At 33.4% G+C, this 20,359-nt stretch overlaps 2 protein-coding genes and 1 pseudogene across 3 annotated transcripts in view; all 3 read right to left on the minus strand.

Moving 5' to 3' along the window:
• LOC105213602 (neurobeachin-like protein 1) overlaps window positions 1-6,796 on the minus strand; it is a 77,677-nt gene extending 70,881 nt beyond the window's left edge. Inside the window, exons 1-14 of one of the 2 annotated variants that reach the window (XM_011186541.3) lie at window positions 6,588-6,796; window positions 5,718-5,921; window positions 5,498-5,647; window positions 4,762-4,948; window positions 4,613-4,701; window positions 4,017-4,088; window positions 3,333-3,482; window positions 2,983-3,258; window positions 2,593-2,915; window positions 2,054-2,524; window positions 1,736-1,988; window positions 1,489-1,662; window positions 838-1,381; window positions 50-777 (exon numbers count right to left, since the gene is read on the minus strand). In XM_011186541.3, coding sequence (XP_011184843.2) covers window positions 50-777; window positions 838-1,381; window positions 1,489-1,662; window positions 1,736-1,988; window positions 2,054-2,524; window positions 2,593-2,915; window positions 2,983-3,258; window positions 3,333-3,482; window positions 4,017-4,088; window positions 4,613-4,701; window positions 4,762-4,948; window positions 5,498-5,647; window positions 5,718-5,921; window positions 6,588-6,638 — 3,672 coding nt within the window. In that variant the 5' untranslated portion in view covers window positions 6,639-6,796. The remainder of the gene's footprint in view (window positions 1-49; window positions 778-837; window positions 1,382-1,488; window positions 1,663-1,735; window positions 1,989-2,053; window positions 2,525-2,592; window positions 2,916-2,982; window positions 3,259-3,332; window positions 3,483-4,016; window positions 4,089-4,612; window positions 4,702-4,761; window positions 4,949-5,497; window positions 5,648-5,717; window positions 5,922-6,587) is intronic. The other variant, XM_011186550.3, reaches the window with a different exon arrangement.
• A 674-nt stretch (window positions 6,797-7,470) lies between these two features.
• Window positions 7,471-9,444, minus strand: LOC114804259 (odorant receptor 30a-like; annotated as a pseudogene).
• A 2,399-nt stretch (window positions 9,445-11,843) lies between these two features.
• On the minus strand, window positions 11,844-15,854 carry LOC105214995 (odorant receptor Or2-like). Its single transcript, XM_011188726.3, has 7 exons — window positions 13,638-15,854; window positions 13,421-13,571; window positions 12,650-12,917; window positions 12,485-12,584; window positions 12,300-12,401; window positions 12,127-12,234; window positions 11,844-12,038 (listed from the first exon to the last, which is right to left on the minus strand). Exons 1-7 carry the CDS (start codon window positions 13,926-13,928, stop codon window positions 11,925-11,927), a joined length of 1,134 nt encoding a protein of 377 aa, XP_011187028.3. The 5' UTR covers window positions 13,929-15,854; the 3' UTR covers window positions 11,844-11,924.
• Between the last annotated feature and the right edge of the window lie 4,505 nt (window positions 15,855-20,359).

Consider the following 20,359-nt stretch of genomic DNA (forward strand, 5'->3'; position numbering starts at 1 on the left):
AAAGAAAGTAAGTAATTGAAAGAGCAAATAGTAATTTGAGGTTATGTACCCTTATAGCCGCCTCTTGCACCTCGGTGCTGTAACTCTTATCCACAAAATAATTATACAGCAAATTTGCCGTTTGTGGTTCGTGCAGCAGCAGTATCATTTGATCTTTGCAATTTTTGCCCTTGATGTGGAAGGTCAACATCTCCAGAAACTCGATGAGCACATTCTCCTGCCGCACCGAAGCCAGGAAAGCAATCATCGTGGAAATCTCTTTGATATTAACATCTTTCTGCAGATAAAACCGCACAATGGCATAGAGCGTGGCGCGCAGTGTCTTCGCATCCTCGGGCGTAATGCTGTCCGGCGCACTATAGTGATCGCGCACCACATCCAAGAAGAACTGTATGCCGAATTTCTTGCGATAGTACTTGCGATCGTTCTTAATCATGGCGCTGAGGTACTGCACATGGCCGAGCGTGATTTGGAAGTTCATGCGCGCCCAAATGTGAAAGTTGAATGCGATGTCCGTGTACAGCACCTCCAGCAGCGCCGAATTGCCTTGCGCATTGCCACTCTCCGCCTTCTGCCCCTGCAGCGACTCTATGAAGAGATGCGTGGCCATCAGCGCATTCACATCGAAAATGCTGGGCGAGCACTTTTGCAGCATGGCGCCCACCATTTGCAGGCACTCACTATTCAGCATATTCTCCTGGTTGTTCTCGTGGCCATGCGTGAGGTAGCGCAGAAAGCAGATGAAACTGGCGACGGGGAATTGTATCATTTTCCATTCTGTAAGTATTTGGTGTATTATTAGAAGAGATCGAGTATAAAGTGATGCATGATACACACCTGTGTAAGAATTTGATGATAGCATTTCCCAATCGGAGAATTCCTCTGCGGTTGGTGTGCGCAGCTGCTCACCGCTGCCCAGTGAATCATTGCCATCGCCGCTGGAGAGTGAAAAGTCATCTTGCTGCTTTGTGAGGCGATGTAAAATCGGCAAAATCGCCTGTACGCCGCCAATACTATTGATTGTGTCCTGTATCTTTACGATGGAGCAGTGATGTGCCTGGACTTGCGATGGAAAACGACCGCCCGGTATGAGATCTTGACAGCTTTCGCTCCAATAACCACCGGGTGCATAGCAGAATACAAAACGCGTTGTTAGCTCGAGCAAATCATTGTCTTGCGAGAATATCGAGGGGAAATGTGCTCCCGCATCGAATATGGTCTTGATATTTGTGGTGGGCTCTGCCAAGAGTACAGCACCCACTTGACCGCGCAGACACGTTTGCTCGCCGAACACAGTGTCTTGCATGCCGATGGGAAAGTTTTTCACATTCGGATCGAATGAGCTTTGTGTGCGCAGCGGTAGTGTGAAGTAATTGGAAACCTGCGCGCGAGAGAAGTGTGTATAAATAAATAAATATTTAATTAACAGTAATATTATTATTATATTTGAGTAAATACTTGCTACTTGATAACCAGGTTACTACTCACATTGGTTGAGAGTGTGCGCTCAAGCAGGCTGGGCAGCACACCCTTATAAGAACTTCCCGACTCTTGTGATGATGAACGCGGGAAAGCTGAGCCAGTAGCGTTGGCTGCATGATGTTCGAGCTGATGACCACGCAATGGCAACGCTGCTGAACCGATTGAGCAGAAGTTGAAAGGCTGAAATTCGAGCGCAGAATAATGTTAATATTTACCAGAAAACAATGAAGAGCCAAAATGTAAACAAATTCACCTCATTTATTGCCTGCACTTTGAGCGTCGCGCTCAGCTTCTGCATGAAGTCAATGTAAACATTGATTTGACTGTAAGAAAATGGACGCTTGGGCGGCGTAATCGCGACGGTAACATAATGCCATTGTCCGTCCAGCAATGTTTTCGTATGCACCACTGATGTGAGATATTCGCGACGCGTCAACGCCGCCACAACCAAATTGCCGCTATTCTGTATGAACACCTCAAAACCGGTGTGACTCGCAGTGCGCAAGCTGTAAGCGTATAAAAGTTAATGTTTAGGGAATTTTATATGGATACAAAAGCGTAAAATACTTACTTCAGCAACATGCGTCGACAATTTGGCCGATCAGTATCCTTTGCGTTCGCAGCATCAGCAGCTTTGCCGCCTTTCTTACTACTACTCACATCCACATTTTCTTGCAGCCGCACGAGCATGTGAAATATGAAACCGTAAGAGCCCGACATGGACCAATTCTTGATATCGGGCACCACAATGCCCTCATTCGGGGCGCTAATGGTGAAAAACTGCGCGCAGACATTGCTGTTGTTGAGACTCTGCAGCGAGCAGACAATCAACGTTTGTAGCAATTGTTTGGATTGTGGAAAACCGCTCTCCTCACGCAACAAACTAAATATGCGCTTCAATTCAATCGGAATGATGCTAATTTTGCTCAACTCCTCAATGAGTTTGATGAAATTTTGTATGCAACTTTCAGCGAGCTGCTCGTACTGATGCAAGCACTCGCAGACAGCTTTAATGGTGCGATTGTCGCAAGCAACGGATTTACTAAAAGTTAAAAAAAAAAACATTTTTTAATTAAAAAATTTAATATTAATAAGATATTTGTTACTTACGTTGCATAATTGGTGGTGCAGCCGCGCAGTATCACATTGCTTAAGTAAATCTGTTCGCGCTCGTTCATCTCGGGCAACCACTCAATCAGTTTGATGACAACTTCTGGTAGCACAAGCAAATGGCTGTGCTCATTATAGGCCATATTGAAGCAGGCGTCCAAGAGCGTATCGTTAGGCACTGCCAAAGCTTTTAAGCTCTTGAAGAATTTCTCTATTTTATCGTACACACGCAAGTGTTCCGCAATACTGGGCGAATTGCGTGTAATCACCGCTAATGCTTTAGTGGTAGCGCACAACACTGGCGCATAGTTCATATTCCAACCCTATGGGAGTGCAGAATTTTACAATTAATAACGGTTTATTATTATTTAATTTAATTTAGTGGCATACCTTTATTTGCTTTGGAATGCTTATTAGCGCATCCACAAGCGCCGTCTCGCTAATCGCTTCACAGATAATATGCGCCTTCACCACATCGGCGAGGAAGAGACAGACATTCTCGACGGTCGCCGCCAGCGCATTCACATCTACAATCGCATCGCTGGCTTCATCATCACTAGCGATTTCAAACGCTACGCTATTGCCGTTGAGAAAGTGATCAGTGGTTAATAGCGTTTGCAGAGCATCACAGTAAAGCTGAATTAGCGTAACTAAGTCTATTTGGCGCTAAAGTAGGTAGAAAGAAAAAGAAATTATTTCAATTTTGCTAAATCTAAATTGATTTTTGTGCTGTTACTTACTTCTTCAGGACTAGATTTTTGTAATACAACAATCATAAGAGCACAGCATTTCAGCGCAACTGCACGCAGTTCACTGGCACTTTCCCACTGTGAAATAATTTTCATAATGACTGAAACGGTTGCGGGGCAAATGGCGCGCATGCCATTACGCTGTGTGTGTGTCGATGGGAAAGGACATTGTTAGAAATTGTTAACATTTTTATAATTTATTTTCGTAGCAAAAATATATATTTTTTTATCCATTGTTTACGTTTATAGCAATAAACATAAATAACAAATTTAAAATAACAGTTTAAAATCATTAAATAAACATTTAAATTTAATAAATATTAATTTGAGAGAAAAACGGGATTAATTTTTTTTTTATGTGTTTAGATATTTTTACTTTCCTTTCGAATGTAAAACTTTTATTTAAAAAATATATATTTTTTAATTTGGAATATTAAAAGCAAACCAGCTCTCAAACCAGCTTTGCTCTCTACAACCATTAAAAATAATTTTAATAAAATTTAGAAACAACAATAATTACGTTTTAGCACTGTTTTAGCACAAAACACCAAATAAAATACAGAGAAACATTATAAGCGATAACAGTATTTAGCAATTAGAAAACAAACAAAAAAAATATTCGAAAATACATTTACATATTAAATGACATTTAATTACGCTGGTTTAACCACTCACCAAATTATCACAGATTTCTTGCCCTTCACCACAATTTGCTGTACTTTTAGTTGTCAGAGTTGTTAGCGATTTCTGCAAGTGTGTTTGTACAGAATTTGCTTTCGTTTTTTAAAGTACGAGTACAAATGTTTTGGTAATTCAAGTAGTTAAGTTGCAACAAAAGCACATCACAATAAAATTAAATAAATGAAATAAGGGATATAAGGAAAATGTAACATTTACAATGTATATAGGTTTGAGGTTAGGTTGAATAAATTATAAAATTAAAATAGTAATAGAATGTTAGGTGACAGTAAAGAACCGAAGCGATTAAAAGGAATATGCATAAAGACAAATATTGATGTAGGGTCTAACTAAACATTAAACAGTTTTGCAACACACTGAAATTTAAAATTGCGCCTGCTAAGGACTAATCTTTATGCATATTGCAAAATAATTTAAAAATATATACGTATTTCAAAAGCATTAAGGTTTCAAGATATACACGCATACACATACATACATACATTTATGTGCATTAATATTTTATAATAATAAATGAAGCACATTTTCATATTTTATGGGCGTAAAATATGTTCCGCAACATATCAAACTACCTGAGATCCACATATAACAGCACCCAAAGCATTCACCAGACATTCCCCAATCGAAGGAAATTTGGTAAGCTCTTCCCGCTGGAAGCAATCTGAAAAAATATAATTTTTTTAATTATCTTTTATGAAAAGTATATATGTATAACACTCACCATAAATAAAGGGCACAATTTCCACATGCACTGTGTGCGGTTTATAAGGTATTTTATGAAAATCTGCATAGACGCCGCGTAAGAAGCTACGCCAAGTCAAATACGGATCATACATAACTTCCAGGAATTGCGAAAAACTGCGAAATAGATGCACTACTTCGGGAGATACCTGCTGGTGGGTCATGCACTAGAAGAATAAAGGGAAATGTATATGTAATTATGTTCACAAGAAAATTTAAAATTTTTTAATGAAATGAAATATTTAAATAATTTAATTAAAGATGTATTCTTTGTATTCATGTTTAAAATTTTAAAATAATACTTTTTACAAAGTTATAAGCATTAGTCATTTTAAGAATTTCATAAGTTAACAATTTACTGATATTGGTCTTAATATGGTTTGGTTTTCTTTTCCTGTTTTTTGTTATTTTTTTATTTCAATTAATCTTTTTTTATTCATATATCATAGAAGTTACATGTTCTTTGTGTTGTTGTTGTTATAACAATTATATTGCTTATCTTTCACGGCTATTGAATTCTAATTGAACTTGTTATTACCCATGCTTATCAATAAAAGCAAGGTGTCTTTTATTGCTTTATGATTAAAGAAAATAATGGTAAACACCAATATGTTAGCTCTGGTAAAGGAAATTATGCATTTCAAAAACCATTAATGATGAAATTCATTTTAATAGGCCCACTGTGTAATGTGCTAAAAATGCCTCAATTAATTTACCTCTTTGAATGTGTTGGCCAAAATTGCAATTAAATTCGATTTATATTCATATTTTATAATTGCCAAAATATTATCAAAATGTCGACAAACAATCACCAAGCAATCTACCAGTACAGCAATCTGACGTATCTGTTCATCGTCAAGTGTACCCTGAAAGATAGTAAACAACATGAAACATTAATTTTGTGCACTTATCACATTACAATGTTTTATCACAAACATTTTCACTGCTATCGCGTGCAATTATGATAAATTTTCCGATTGCTGGCAGCAACTCATCTGGCAAGCGGCCGAGATGTGGACCACTATCTGGACGCACCTCGTGCCACAGCGGTAGATCATCACGTTCAAAATCCACCGGTAATTGACTCTTCCAAATGCTCACAAAACGTTCGATAAATTCACGAAAATAAGATTCATCATTCTGTTTTTGTGCCAAAACAATAGCAACCGCCGGAAAATGGAAAAATAAAAGAGAAGAAGAAACAGAGAGCCATTAGTACAATGAGCGCAATTTTGGCATTAAATGAGCAAATGCCTGCAAAATCACTGAGAGCAACAGCAAGCGTTTATTTATTTTGTGGGTGGGCTGTGTCGGTTTTATTGTAATGCAATTTGATCCGCAACATTTTGCTAAGTGGGGTGGTTAGGTGGTTTTTGTTATCAGTATGTAAATCATGTTTATCTAGGTAATATCCGCAATGTTACATAATCCTACAGAAAAAAAAACAAACAGAAACAATGTGTATATCCATTTCTGTTTATCTTCGTATTATAAAGCAAATATTCTGGTTTATTAGAGTTGTGTAGAATTTCATTTTATTTTTTCACTGTTCACTGCTCACATTACATATACGCAATGCGATAAGACGAATTGTATAGAAAAATCCCCTATTCGAAATAGGACAACAATCTCTGAAAAATTGATGATTAATGCTTCAAACACGCCCATCAATAATTTACGGGTTTTGGCGATACGGCTTGGCGGTGTGGCACAATTACAGGTGACACTTGTACGCATTTTCACTTTCCAATTAGAATAGTTATACTTCTAGCAATTCTTATTTGCATTTGAACATTCTCTACTCGCCTTGGTCGTATACTGCACCCATAGATTGTAAATATCCTTTTTATTTTCCATTATGCGACACTTTTCACAAAATTGTTGTTGCACTCATTTAAACAAAACTTGTTTAAACATTTGCTTATATTTGTTTACAACACAACACTAAAATTTATAAGTTTTTCACCGGAATTAAAAACACAACCATAGAACCGACAAACACAAATGGAATGAAGAGAAAAATCAAGAATTGCATTCAACTACAAACTCACCACGAGGTGGCAATAAGCAAATGTCAAAATGTGTTCGCTGGTGTTGGCACTTTTGGTAGAAATGGAATTGTGTTTAAAATAATTAATTACGCTATTTTCTAATGGTTCAATTCTATTTAAAAATATATATATGCATCTATTTCAAAATATTATTAATATTAGGCGCTGCTTTTGTATGCAACAAGTTGTTTTAATTTGCCCTAAAAGAGTTGTTAGTGTATTTTTTGTTGTAAAACCAGTAACAAGGCGAATTCATGTCGACTTATACGAACAGCTGATTGCTTGTTATTCTTAATTCTTATAAGAATTCACTTCCTTCAAACAGAAAACATTTTAGTAAAACAGCTGACATTTTTATATTTCTGATAATTTAATTTAATATAGCAATGTTCCAAACTAACTAAAAGCAACAAATGAGGAACCAAATTATATAATTAGTGTGATAGGAGTATGCAATATGCAAATTTTACTTGCTTGCATACATATGTATGTGTGGGTATGTATTTTCACAGATGTATATCCGGCGGAGGATATAACAACAAAAACAGCACTAGCAATATTAAACAATATTGTTTTATTAAAAAATATGTGAATGCGTATTTATTGTTTGTTTAATACATATTATAATATGACATCTATATAATAGTTATTTGAATAACTTTGCTAGGTTTTATTCACTTTGGTATTGTTTTATTTCCGACAATGTTGTGAAATATTTGAATTTGTTATTTTTAAGAATCTCCTTCCGTCTTCATTGTAAATAGGACGGTGAAGAGTGAGTAAGGGCAACGCAGCATGGTCAGAAAAAACTCCATAATTATAGGTTTAAGACCGCCAGCAGTGAGCTTAAACAATATAAATGAAAAAAATGTATACGTTATGGTAAAGGAATGCAAAACATTCAAGATTTTAATAATTTTCTCTTCAAACCTGCAATGGCTTCTGACTGTTGCCGATAACGGAATTTACGGAATTCCTTGTTACGATCGACACAATTGCAGTTATAGGCAGCATTAGCAATGTTTTCACTCTGTTAAATATTAATATAAAGTTGTGAGTTATAATAAACACACTGATATCGAAAAGCACATATAATTCAAATGTGGAAAATGAACCCGTCTCACCTCGTAACAGAGAATATTGGCTACCCAAAAAATGATAAATGTCGAAATCATCACCATAACAGACAGCTGAATATCTACGATCAACAGAGACATATCGTGGTCCTGCAAGTGGAGGATATGTGTGTAAAGTGAATTTAACAATTATGTTAATAAATTCAAAGTGACATAAATAAAAAGTTGTTTTATGTATTTCGATATTGAAAATCACCGTGTCATAAATAGTACTTTGAGTTCAAATAAAGTCGGGTTAAAATAAAGTTGACCTTCAATTTAAATTTCATAACTTTATAATCCTGACTAACATATCAGTAAATTATGGATTATGCTACGGTTGCTACTCGCCATTGTTACAAACACGATTATGACACAAGGAATTAAGCCGAAAAATGAAACATCTGCAAAACTTCCAACCGAAAATAACACTTCCAGATCGTGGTGATACCTAAAAACTATTAATTAATAACCTTGGAGTTTTTAGTTATTTACAATAGAATACACTTACTTTAAAATCAAAACATGATCTTTAACACATTGCTTAATACACTTTAATGCTTCCTGTTCGGTCATATCGTTCATACTTTCAAATTTGCATTGCAGATCTTTCATCAAGAAAATGCCAAACGAAATGGCTATTAAAGTCAATAGTAAATAGGAAACGTATGAAAAGAATGTAAATGGTGCAATGACTAAACATTCCAGAATGGACACAATCTCCCAATATGGACTTTCATATAAATTAATACCCGGGAACGCGACATCAACGATTAGTTCTAAATGCATAAAAATGATTAATGTAGATTTGTATATATTAGATCGGATGGTTCCAGAATATTAAGATTGAAGAGATGGGGTAAAGGTTCCTACTATATTATACATGTACATATTTACTTCGATATCCAATACCAACAGTTACTAGTAACTGAACCAAGATAATGTAAGATAGAATAATTGTCGTGATAATTAGAAGAGCTTTTGAAGCTTTATTAACCTTCCGTACAAATTCGTGTGTTCTCTTCAAAGTCATTTCATCACTATCGCACTGAAAATATAGTAAATTATATAATTATTATATAGTAATAGTATGCTTGCTAACATACCTGCAACTCTTGGAACCACTTATCTACACTAACGAAAAAGTCCATGAATGCTTGCGCCTTATGCATTACAACAAAAGCACGAATTGTTGTTACAGTGGCAGAGGATATTTTAAATAAATTAACAATAACTTCATCGAAATCATTCCGAATCACGTAAGTGCGATAAAATGCGCTAAGACATAAAGATATTGGTGCTATGAGCAAAAGCAATGCACGACGATGCTGATCAAAGTAGCCGACGCGCTTCATAAATGTGAAGCTCCAGTTAAACAATTCCTCACAGAAGCGCATTTTATAAAGCAAAATTAATGTACTTTAAATTTACTGAGTTTGCGAATTTAGCCATCACCGATTGCGGTAACTCTGACAGGAGCTTCCCTTATATAAGCGCCGATTTTTACCAAAGCTCAGGGGCGTGTTTTCGCATTAATTACATGCTAATTTGCGAGGTATTGGTATTATTGGATACACTATAAAATTAATTGCTTTTTCATAACCTACAATCACATCCGAATAGATTTCTAGTAAATAATTATTAAGTCCATATGCGAGAACCCCTTATGCTGGAAATCTTTTCTTAGTTTTAATTATACGGGACCAACTACATATTATCGGTCACATTGAAATTCTTTTGTCCCACTACCGCCTCTCAATAACGTATCAATAGTTACTCTAGGCTCTGCTGGAAAAAACGTTTCTTAACTCTACAAAAAAAAACTAATAGATACGGTTTAATTTTCTGGATCGCTTCTATTAGTTTCTATTGTTATCGAATTCTTTTCCACCAGCGTCTAGATTGGAAAGCACAAATCGAATTTTACTGTGACCGTTAATAACTGGTACCCTATAATTACAACTAAGAAAAGATTTCCAGCATAAGGGATGCTCTCACACTTTTTAGAAATTATGGTTCCTAATAATTATTTACTATTGTCTTATATCAAGAAATTAATGGAATGTGATTGTAGGTTGTAAAATAGCAATTAATTTTATATCGAAGGTCTTCGTGTTTAACACATTCACATAAATAGCTCGCAAATTTGCACTTATAAAATATTTAAAATGTGAAAAATACGCCTCAGTGATTTGGCGAAAGTCCGCAGATATATAAAGGAAGCTACAGTTGAGGTAGGTTCAATTGAAATCTAAATTTTCAAACTCAGTAAATTTAGAGTACTTTAAATTCACATAATATGATGTGCTTCTATGAAGAACTATTTAACTAGAGCTTGGCTTTAATGAAGCACAATAGTTCCATGTCTTACTGGATTTTATCGCACTTATGTACATCATTAGGAATGACTTCCATGGAATTTTCGTTAGTGCTAATAAATGGTACCAGGAATTACAGGTATGTTTTTACAAGGATATCTATTTTTATTTTTATTAATTACTTATGTAACATATTTACTGCAGTTTCAGTACGACTGTGATGAAATGGAATTGAAGAGTACACACGAATTTACGTGAAAGTTTAAAACGGGTTCATTTAATACTATTTTAACATTTGAAAAAAATTTGAATTTGTGTTTTAGGTACCACCACGATCCGGCAGTGTTATGGTGAGTAACAACACAATCACAATCACAATCAAGTTTGACTTAAAGGTCCTTTGAGACTATATTTGAATATTTCCACTTGCAGGACCACGATATGTCTCCATTGATTGCAGATATTTTCCGTTACGAGGTAAAACGGGATTATTTACACATGTGATTTAACATTGTTTTTATATTTACCAGAGTGAAGACATAGCTAAACGCCGTCTACAACTGCAACTCTTTGGCAGGAAAACATTTTTAAGTGAGGTGCCATGGCTACTTTCTTAAGGGGGTATTCTGGTCTAGAATTTTGAAAAAATCTATTTTTTTGCATATTTTGAAAATTTAGACTTTCAAAAATATGACCTTGGAGGATTTTTCAAAATTCGATTTATTTTCGGAGATACAGCCGATTTTGTGACGTGGCGTCCGAGCCGGCCGAGCGATATCCTAAACTTTAAACGCGTTTTTCTCGAAACTATTTTTTTTTTGAGGTGGTTGACATGATATCTCAAGTTCTACTGAACTGATTCCTTTTAAATTTGGTATATATCTTCTTTATACAATGCACTATCGTGTCTGCCTTGAATTTCCAAAAATTTTGATTTGAAGTATTAAATAAAAAATTCGAAAAGGTCGAAAAAATCGGGTCAAAAAAATTGTTTTTTTTCAAGTCGACGCCATTTTTTTTTTTTTTGAAAATGAAATTTTTGAATTGAAACATCAACCAAGACACATCGTTTTTTTTGAAGCCCCCACTCCACCGGCCCGCATCTGGACGAATTTTGTTTTTTTTTCTTGCAATATTTTTTTATATTATTAAAATGTCAATAAAAAACATAAAAAATGGATAGTAAAAATGTTTTTCATTTTTTTTATCTTAGTTAAAAAAATTCCTAAAATTCATGCGTCTAGACCAGAATACATCTTTAAAAAAAATTATATACATTGCTGCCTAATGTGATCTTCTGTACTAAATTTATAGTTTTATGGCTGAGGTATAGCACTTTACACTTTTTCGGTTAACACCATTTTATAGGTGTGGCAATGGTCCAATTTCGACCAATACCAACCAACTGACACACAGCATATGCTTCATATAGGTTTCTCAATGGATTACTATACAAACAATATTATAATCTCTTTAATTCCGCAAGTAACATTTTAATTTTTATTTAATATATTTTAATAATCCAACTACACAATATTGCATCTACTACTACTACTAATATTAATCTAAGTTGTGTTACTAGCATGTTTTCGATCTTGTCTTGTATTACATTCCCTCCTACTATTTGAACTTTTTGCTTCCATTTCTACTTATTCGACTTTAAGAGTCTCCTCCTGTCTTCATTGTGAATAGAACGGTGAAGAGTGAGTAAGTGCAGCGCACTATGGTCAGGAAAAACTCCATATTAATCGGTTTTATGCCGCCAGCAGTGAGCTTAAAAGTTGAAATATATATAAACCATTTAGACTTTACGGTAAAAATAAATCAAAATCATAAATAAATGAATAGTTGCATTACAAACCTGCAATTGCTTCTGACTGTTACCGATAATTAGTGGGATGTATTTCCGAAATTCCTTGTTACGATCTACCCAATTGCAGTTATAGGCGGCGTTAGCTATATTTTCACTCTGTTAAATATAAAGATAACGTTATATATTTTAATAAATAATACAATCGAATAATCCGAGATCACCTCGATAACGAAATTATTGGCAACCCAAAAGAAGATAAATGTCGAAGTCATAACCATAGCAGCCATCTGAATATCTGCAATCAACATTGAAATATCGTGATCCTGCAAGTGTGGTTTATATTAAATAAATCAAAAATTCTATGTATATCCAGTAAATTATGGTTTTCGAAACGGTTTGCTCTCACCATTGTTGAAAGCACGATTATGACACAAGGAATGATGCCGAAAATGCACACATCGGCAAAACTTCCAACCGAAAATAATGCTTCCAGGTGATTGTGATATCTAAATGAATTGATAGCATTACAGTTGCAACAGATGTACTTTGTAAGACAAGTAAATACACTTACTTTATAATCATAACATGAGCTTTAACACACTTCTTAATACAATTTAAAGCTTCTAGATCGGTCATATCGTTCATATTTTCCAGTTTGAATTGCAGATCTTTCATCAAGAAAATGCCAAACGAAATGGCTATTAAAGTCAAACATAAATAGGAGACGTAGGAAACGAATGTAAATGGCGCAACATATAAACACTGCAGAAAGGACATTATCTCCCAATTTGGGCTTATATAGAAATCGATACCCGGGAATGCGACGTCAACGATTAGTTCTAAATGCAAAAAGAGTAAATATTAACTGAGATTTTATATATACGTACATTAGAGTGGCTTAGAAACTCGAATGATACATCGATATTTCCATAATCATTCAACTAATTAATATTGATACTGATTGGATAAGATTTAGGTTCATACAGGGTCAAAGGTCAAATTATAAGATATATAATTTTAAATTTTGAATACAGTTGAACATTCCAAACTCGAAACACCATAATTCACAAAGAATACTTCGAATTAGAGAGACTTCTGAATTACTTAAAGTAATTTGTATAAATTTTGGCGAATATTGCCAATTCAAGAGTTCGAGTTATAAAGAACTTCGATTTATAGAAGTTCGAGTTATGGAAGTTCAACTGTAATTGAACTTTTACCACTGTTCAATATGGCTTAACTATTTTCAACAGTGGCGTAGTTTTAGTTTTCATAGTTTTATAAATCCCTTGCATCGTTCATCGCTTTCGAGCAACACCCTAAGATACAATAACATATTTACTTCGATATCCAATACCAACAGTTGCTAGTAACTGTATCAAGACCATGTAAGATAGAATAATCATGGTGACGATGAGAAGAGTTTTTGCAGCCTTTCTAATTTTTTGCGTAAATTCGTGTGTTTTTCTTAATGTCACCTCCTCACCGTCGCGCTGAAAATGTGGAAAAGTAAGTAACATATAATATGAATGGCGTATGTTTTGTTTTGTAAAACGGACCTGTTGCTCCTCGTACCACTTCTCAACAAAAACGAAAAAGTCCAAGAATGCCTGTGACTTGTACATCACAACAAAAGCACGCATTGTTGTTACAGTAGCCCCGGATATTTTAAACAAATTAACAATAACTTCATCGAAATCATTCCTAAGGATGTAAGTGCGATAAAATGCCGCAACACATAGAGATATTGGTGGTATGAGTAAGACACTTGCGCGACGATGCCGATCAAAGTAGCCGGCGCGATTCATAAACACCAAACTCCAGTTAAACAATTCTTCACAGAAGCTCATTTTATAAAAAAAAAATAATTTTCTCAAAATTTATCGAGTTTGAAAATTTCGCGAAGAAGGATTGATCCTATTTCGACAAAAACTTCCTTTATATATGCTCGGACATTTGTCAAACCGCAGGGGCGTTTTTCGCATTTTAAATTTTTTATAAATGCAAATTTGTGAGCTACTTATTTATGTCAATGTGTTAAATGTGGAGGCCTTTACTTTAAAATTAATTGCTATTTTATAACCTACAATCACATCCGCTTAATTTTCTTGATGCAAGACAATGGTAAATAATTATTAAGTCTCTAATTATTACGAACGATATTTTCTTAGAGGTGTGTGAGAATTCTTTATGAGAACAAATGTTAAGAAATCCTGTTGAGTAACCCATAAAATCTTCCACAGAGTATTATAGTTTTGTTCACCAAACGGTTGTTTGTAACACCTAAAACTCAAGGAGTTAGACGAGACGAGTTGAAATCCATATGTTTATCTTTTCATTCGCTCATCGATACATCCGTCCACCCATCCGCCTGTCCGTTTGTTGGTGATAACTTGAGTAAGAAGGAAATCGGATTAAAACTGTTCACAAATACTAAATTCGCTCATTTCATCTATACTATTGAAATTCAGTGGGAATCTTCCCTTATAATATTGTACAAGGGGTCCACTAATTTCCTCAGTTCTTTTATAATATATACACCGACTTTCATATTTTTAGTGGATTTATGCCGAATATATGGGTCAAATTGTATCTTAATAAAATTTCGTGAATACAGGGTTTTGAGTATAGACCTTCTCCTAGTCTTGCGCATACTTGGCCCCACAATTTCGTCGAATCACGAATTTGAAGATAAATCACTTAATTTGAGCCTTGTCACGTTCGAACTTAGTTCCTCCTTACTTGTGTTTTTATAGCCTTAATTATTGTTTACTACTATTAACAGTCACATAGAGACCCCAAATTGTGTTTTACAAATACTAATTTTCAGAATTTGGAATCCATTATGTCTCTAAAACGATCTAAGTAGAACCTAAGAACCTGAAAGTTAATAAACTTTAAATTTGTTGCTTTGCTGCCCACGACTATACAAGTAACTGGTCTAGTCTCTAATGAAGAAGTGTGACTCAACAAAAAAACTAACAGAAGTGAACCAGAAAGCCGAACTATCAAAGGCAATTACTTAGCTTAATCCTCAAGACATTAATCCTCGACTATAATCTCAGACAAAATATGTGACCTGGTCTACGAAAAGGGAGCAAACGTGCGAAAACTAGTTTTCTGGGAAACAGCTGTTAAAAATAAACAACTCGTTTCTTCCATCCGAATCAACTAAAAAGTGAAAATTGATTTTTTGACACCTAAGCCCCCTTTCCGTAGACAAGGTCACATATAACTAAATCGATATTGATACTTCGGCTGTTGTTATTGACGATTTCCAGCTTTTAATTTTTCCAGGTTACAATAATAGATTGGCAGTCGACCTCGCTGAACACGTAAAAATAGCCGAGTTTGTATAACTTGCATTAGCGACAGTGGCGGATCCAGAAATTTTTTTGGGGGAGTTTTACGAAAATTTTTATTACTCAACGTATTTTTAATATAGCAGTTCCATCGCGAAAATTCAGTTATTATAGGATACATTTTTTGCTTTTTTTTGTGTATTTTTCCCAAAGTACGAATTTGACGCTAAAAAAACTCGAAAAATATTTTCTTTTTATGAAAGAGTGATCGACTGTTCAGAACAAAACTTTCTTGGGGAGGTGAAAATGTGGAAACAGCGAACTTCAGGCAAGCATTTTCGGAATGCTCTCGAAGCTTTAGAAGCAGTGAACAAAACGTCTTTTGGGAATGTTTTCAAGATTTTACGCATATTGGCGTTATTGCCTGTTTCAATAGCATCACCGGAAAGAAGTTTTTTCAAGTTTAAAGAGAATTAAAACCTATTTATGAAATACGACAGGTCAAAATAGGCTTAATGATCTAGCATCAATGAATACTCATAGGGATTGATTGATCTGTCAGTTGATGAAATACTAGAAGAATTCTTTCAGAAACCAAGGAAAATATAACATGAAATGTGAGATCCCGTGTAATCCTCAATTAATCACTGAACTTCAGCGATACTGCTTGTACATATGTAGATAAAGTTCAAATTATATGAATAACAACAAAAATCTTGTAACTTATTATAAATGCTTATAATTTGATGTGATTTTTTTTTATCATTAACCTTACTCCAAACCCATATCAACAAACATTTATTTTTCTATGAGTTTAGGGGGTGTTTTAACACCAAAAACCCCCCGTGGATTCGCCACTGATTAGCGAGTATTCTTTTGCCACTCGCTTATAAGTACTGAGAGATTATTTATCAAACCATGTATTCGTTAGAACTTCATTAACTTGATTAACTCATCTTTCTCAATATCATCGAAAGTTTTGTGGAAAAATAAGCTGTAAGAGAATTTTTTCGACATTCTTTGAAAAAGCAGACATCTTTAATGAATAGAAAAACACACAGCTAGGCTTCTAAATGCGTTGATTTTTTTTTTATTTTTTTCTTTATTTATTATTGTTTGATTTCTCACCTTTTATTGTTTCAATTCTAGTAGCATTACAATATTATATGGTACTTCAATAGTTAATTAATAATTTTCATTTAAAAATGTTGCACTTTTATGCCGCAAGTAATTTACTGTATTTATTTTAGGCTCTTTTCGTTTCTTCGAATTTTTGTTATTTTTTATATTCTTTGAATTAATTAATTTGTTTTTCCATAATTTAGATGTGCAAATGCAAATGCGCATAACATATATGTATGTATATATAGAATAATTGTAAAAAAAGGAAATCACCGCGTATGCTTTCACTGTTTGTTTGTGTTGGTTTTTGTTGCATATTATTATATTATAATTAATTTTGTTTTGCTTTTTGCTTTCGGTAGTTAATAAGTATTAGTACCTATTTTGCTAAGAGAATCTCTTGTGAGGCTTAATGCTTTTGCTCAGCTTAGCAGTTAATATATACGAGTAGGCTTTAAGTTTTATGTTCATTTAATGCTAGAGAAAGTATTTTTTTGCTTTATTTTTTATTTTTATTTTTTAATGCGTCTTTCTTTATGATAAGTTTTAAGCTAATTTTTTTATTATCTGCAGCAAATATTTTTTAAATTAATATTTTCCTGATTTTATATTTTTTTATTTATTTTTAATACTAAATATTTATAAATATGAATATGAATGTGAATTTTTTGTAGAAGAAAATATTTTTATGATTTTTTGTTTTTTAATTTTTAATTTTTAATTTTGTTTTACAATTTGTTTAAAGCTGTGAGTTTGCGTACGCATTTACTTATGTTAGTATGTATGTATATAATTAATGCTTATATATAAATTAATTTTATTTAAGATAATATCGAGGCCTTCCCTTTATTTTTTTTTTTTTGTAATGTTAGTTAAATAAAATATTTTCTCATTTAATTTTTTTTTTGCTTTTTGGTTTTTCATTTTGCTTAATAAATCAATGCTTGTAAGCGAAGAGCGTAAGAGCGCGAGCGAGAGAGTTCTTCAATATTAACGTTTAAAAGTATTTAATGCTTTTCGAAATTATTAGAAAAAATATGTTTATTTATTTTTTCTCTTTTTCACCGTTATTTTCACGACGTATGCATGTACTTATATGTAGTTTTTGTTACTTTTACTTACGACTCAAGTTAAATTACTCGATTAAATTACTAATTAATCCATTAAAATTGCAACCGAAATTTTCGCCATCACTCATTTTAACTCAGTCCCAAATGAAAACAATTGCGATCCCGGACATGATTAAGCCAGTCGAGACCTAAATATACAACTCGTTTGCTGAAATGTTCGCTTCACTTGGCCAGCCTTGGCCCACAACCTCAATATTTGCTCGTAAATGACTTGTTGTTGTTGTTGCGGTTACTAATTAATTTGAATGCATGTGTGCATAGCTGCATTAGGGTGTGCCTTAGTTGGCAGGAAGTGCGTAGGGATAAAAAAATATGATTTATAAAAACTCTATTAAAACTAATTATTATTTTGACTTAAGGGGTTACATGGGTTTTGTCGCGTTAAAAATGGCCTATTTTCAATATTTTTTTTCTATGTAAAAAATTGTTTATTTAATTCAAAGTTTTTCCTGTCTTATAGATACATATTTAAAGAATAATATCTGAAATTTTCAAAACAAAAAAATTAAAACTCCTCCATTGCGACGTCATTTACGGCGACCCCTCGGAAAAAAGGTGCGTTTGCGTTGTCAGCATAACTCCTGACAGGATCATCCAAAAAGAAAAAAAGAAAATAAGGTAAGATCATAAACTCGTGCTTGAACGAAGGAAAGACATAAAAAGTAAAATTTGGAATTTTGGCAGACATTTTCCCAAAAAAATAAAAATTGCAGTAAAATTTGCTTGACATTTTTTTTAAATAGTTGTAATTAAAAAAAAAATGAAATCTTACGTTCAAGCACGAGTAAATTGTATCTCGAAACCTGTGCAAAATTTCAGGATCGGTTGAGTAGTTTTCGAGAAAATTTGACAACCAATTTTGGAAACACGGTTCCGAGAAAAATGCGTTTAAAGTTTTGAGTAACAGTAATACCTACCTTAGAGCGCACAGCTTCCAAAGGCTGTACCTCCGAAACTATTATTCAGGTCGACTTGGAAATTTAGGACAATATTCTTGAGATGTTGTAGAAATTAATAAGCCAAAAAACAAAAAATCAATTTTTTTAATCCACGAAACCCATGTAACCCCTTAATTAAGTTATAAATAAAAAAAAAATAAAATGAAATTATTTTGTGTCAGATTTTTCGCAATTCGTTATTCATATTATATATGATTGAAATATAATCGCTATATATAATTAAGATTCGATAGCTGAAATTCCTAGTATGGATTATAACTACATTACTGCAAATATTAAGTTTAAGTAATATATGAAATATTAGGCGATTTTCGCGTATTTTTCAAGAAAAAGTATTCGCTAGAATATTTTGAAGTTTTTTGAACATAAAAAGGTATATTTTTTTACAAACCATTAAAAAACAAATAAAAATTAAAAATTTATGTGCTGTCTTCGGAGGTGAAAAAAATTCCTAACAGCTGAAAAAAAAATATTCAAAAAGGTTATTAAAGTGGAAGATATTTGTTATAAAATGACCTCCATTTTTTGAAAGAAATATCAAAGATTAATAAAATGGCGCTGTTCTGAAACAATTATCGTAGTTTGTGGTAAAAAAATGGCCGTTTGTTTAATGCCAATTTGCCAATTTTTACCCGAACAAAATTATAGGTATTTGTATGGCAAATATATTCAAGAATACTCAGTTTCAATATGAAGTCGATCGGTCAATTTCTTATAGTGTTATGATTTGAAAAGTTTTGAAAAATATAGTTTCGAGAAAAAGGCATTTAAAGTTTCAAATATAGTGGTTTATACCAGCGGGCCTTTTAAAAACTGTTCAAGATACGACGACATTGCCGCTTTTACTGAATATTTTCGAAAGTATAAACAATCGAATAAGCCAAAACAACATTTTTGAAAATGAAACTATTAGAGCTTCTTAAATTTGCACAATTCAATTTCACCATCCAATTTAATATCTAAAGTGGGAATTTATATAGAATATATACATTTAATTGAATTGTTAAGGAAGTAGTCTGCTTTAAAGGCTTCAAAAAATCGATTTTTTTGTTTTGTTTAAAATCTCTATCCAAGAATATGTCTTTAAAATTCCAGAGGCCAATTCGACATATTTTCGAAGCTAGAGCAGTTTTAGTGGCCGAGCGTCGAGCAGGTGCGAATGCTCAGGCAGACCTTTAAAGCGCGTTTTCTCGAGTTTTCATTTTCACAAGTGTTAGAAAACGGTGCCGGGAAAAGAAAGAATATGTGTCCGATCGAAAAAAACCAAAGTGATCTAGCTTCAGTATTAACCCTCATTTGTACTGATGGGTCCAGCCAGACCTTTTTTGAACTTTAAATCACTATTTCATATACTAGTACACATGTTTATGTTTCAATACTTCATGATATCCTAGATGATATATTTTAGTATGATTTTGTTCATATATATATTTATAAAAATTGATAAATAGTTTTTAAATTATAGTTTTCAACCGAAAAGTCATATTGAGTACTAATGGGTCTGGCACAAATTCTGGGCGCACAATTCAAAATTTTCCACTTTAAATTTATGTAAGCGGCTAATAAGCTTGGGGCTGTCCTTCGAAGAAAAACAAGAATAGGGCAGTTCTTTCATCTGAGTTTGGATTTCATCAAGACAACGTAGCCATTTGTTGCTTTAAGTGCATAAAAGAAACTTAATTCTATTTTCAATTTTTTACTTGCTTTTCGTGAATACTTTATTTGAGTTTTTAAAATGTTATTTGAAATAAAAAATTAAAGTTTCTCC

This window comes from Zeugodacus cucurbitae, chromosome 4, assembly GCF_028554725.1.
Source record: "Zeugodacus cucurbitae isolate PBARC_wt_2022May chromosome 4, idZeuCucr1.2, whole genome shotgun sequence".
Taxonomy (NCBI): Eukaryota; Metazoa; Arthropoda; class Insecta; order Diptera; family Tephritidae; genus Zeugodacus; species Zeugodacus cucurbitae.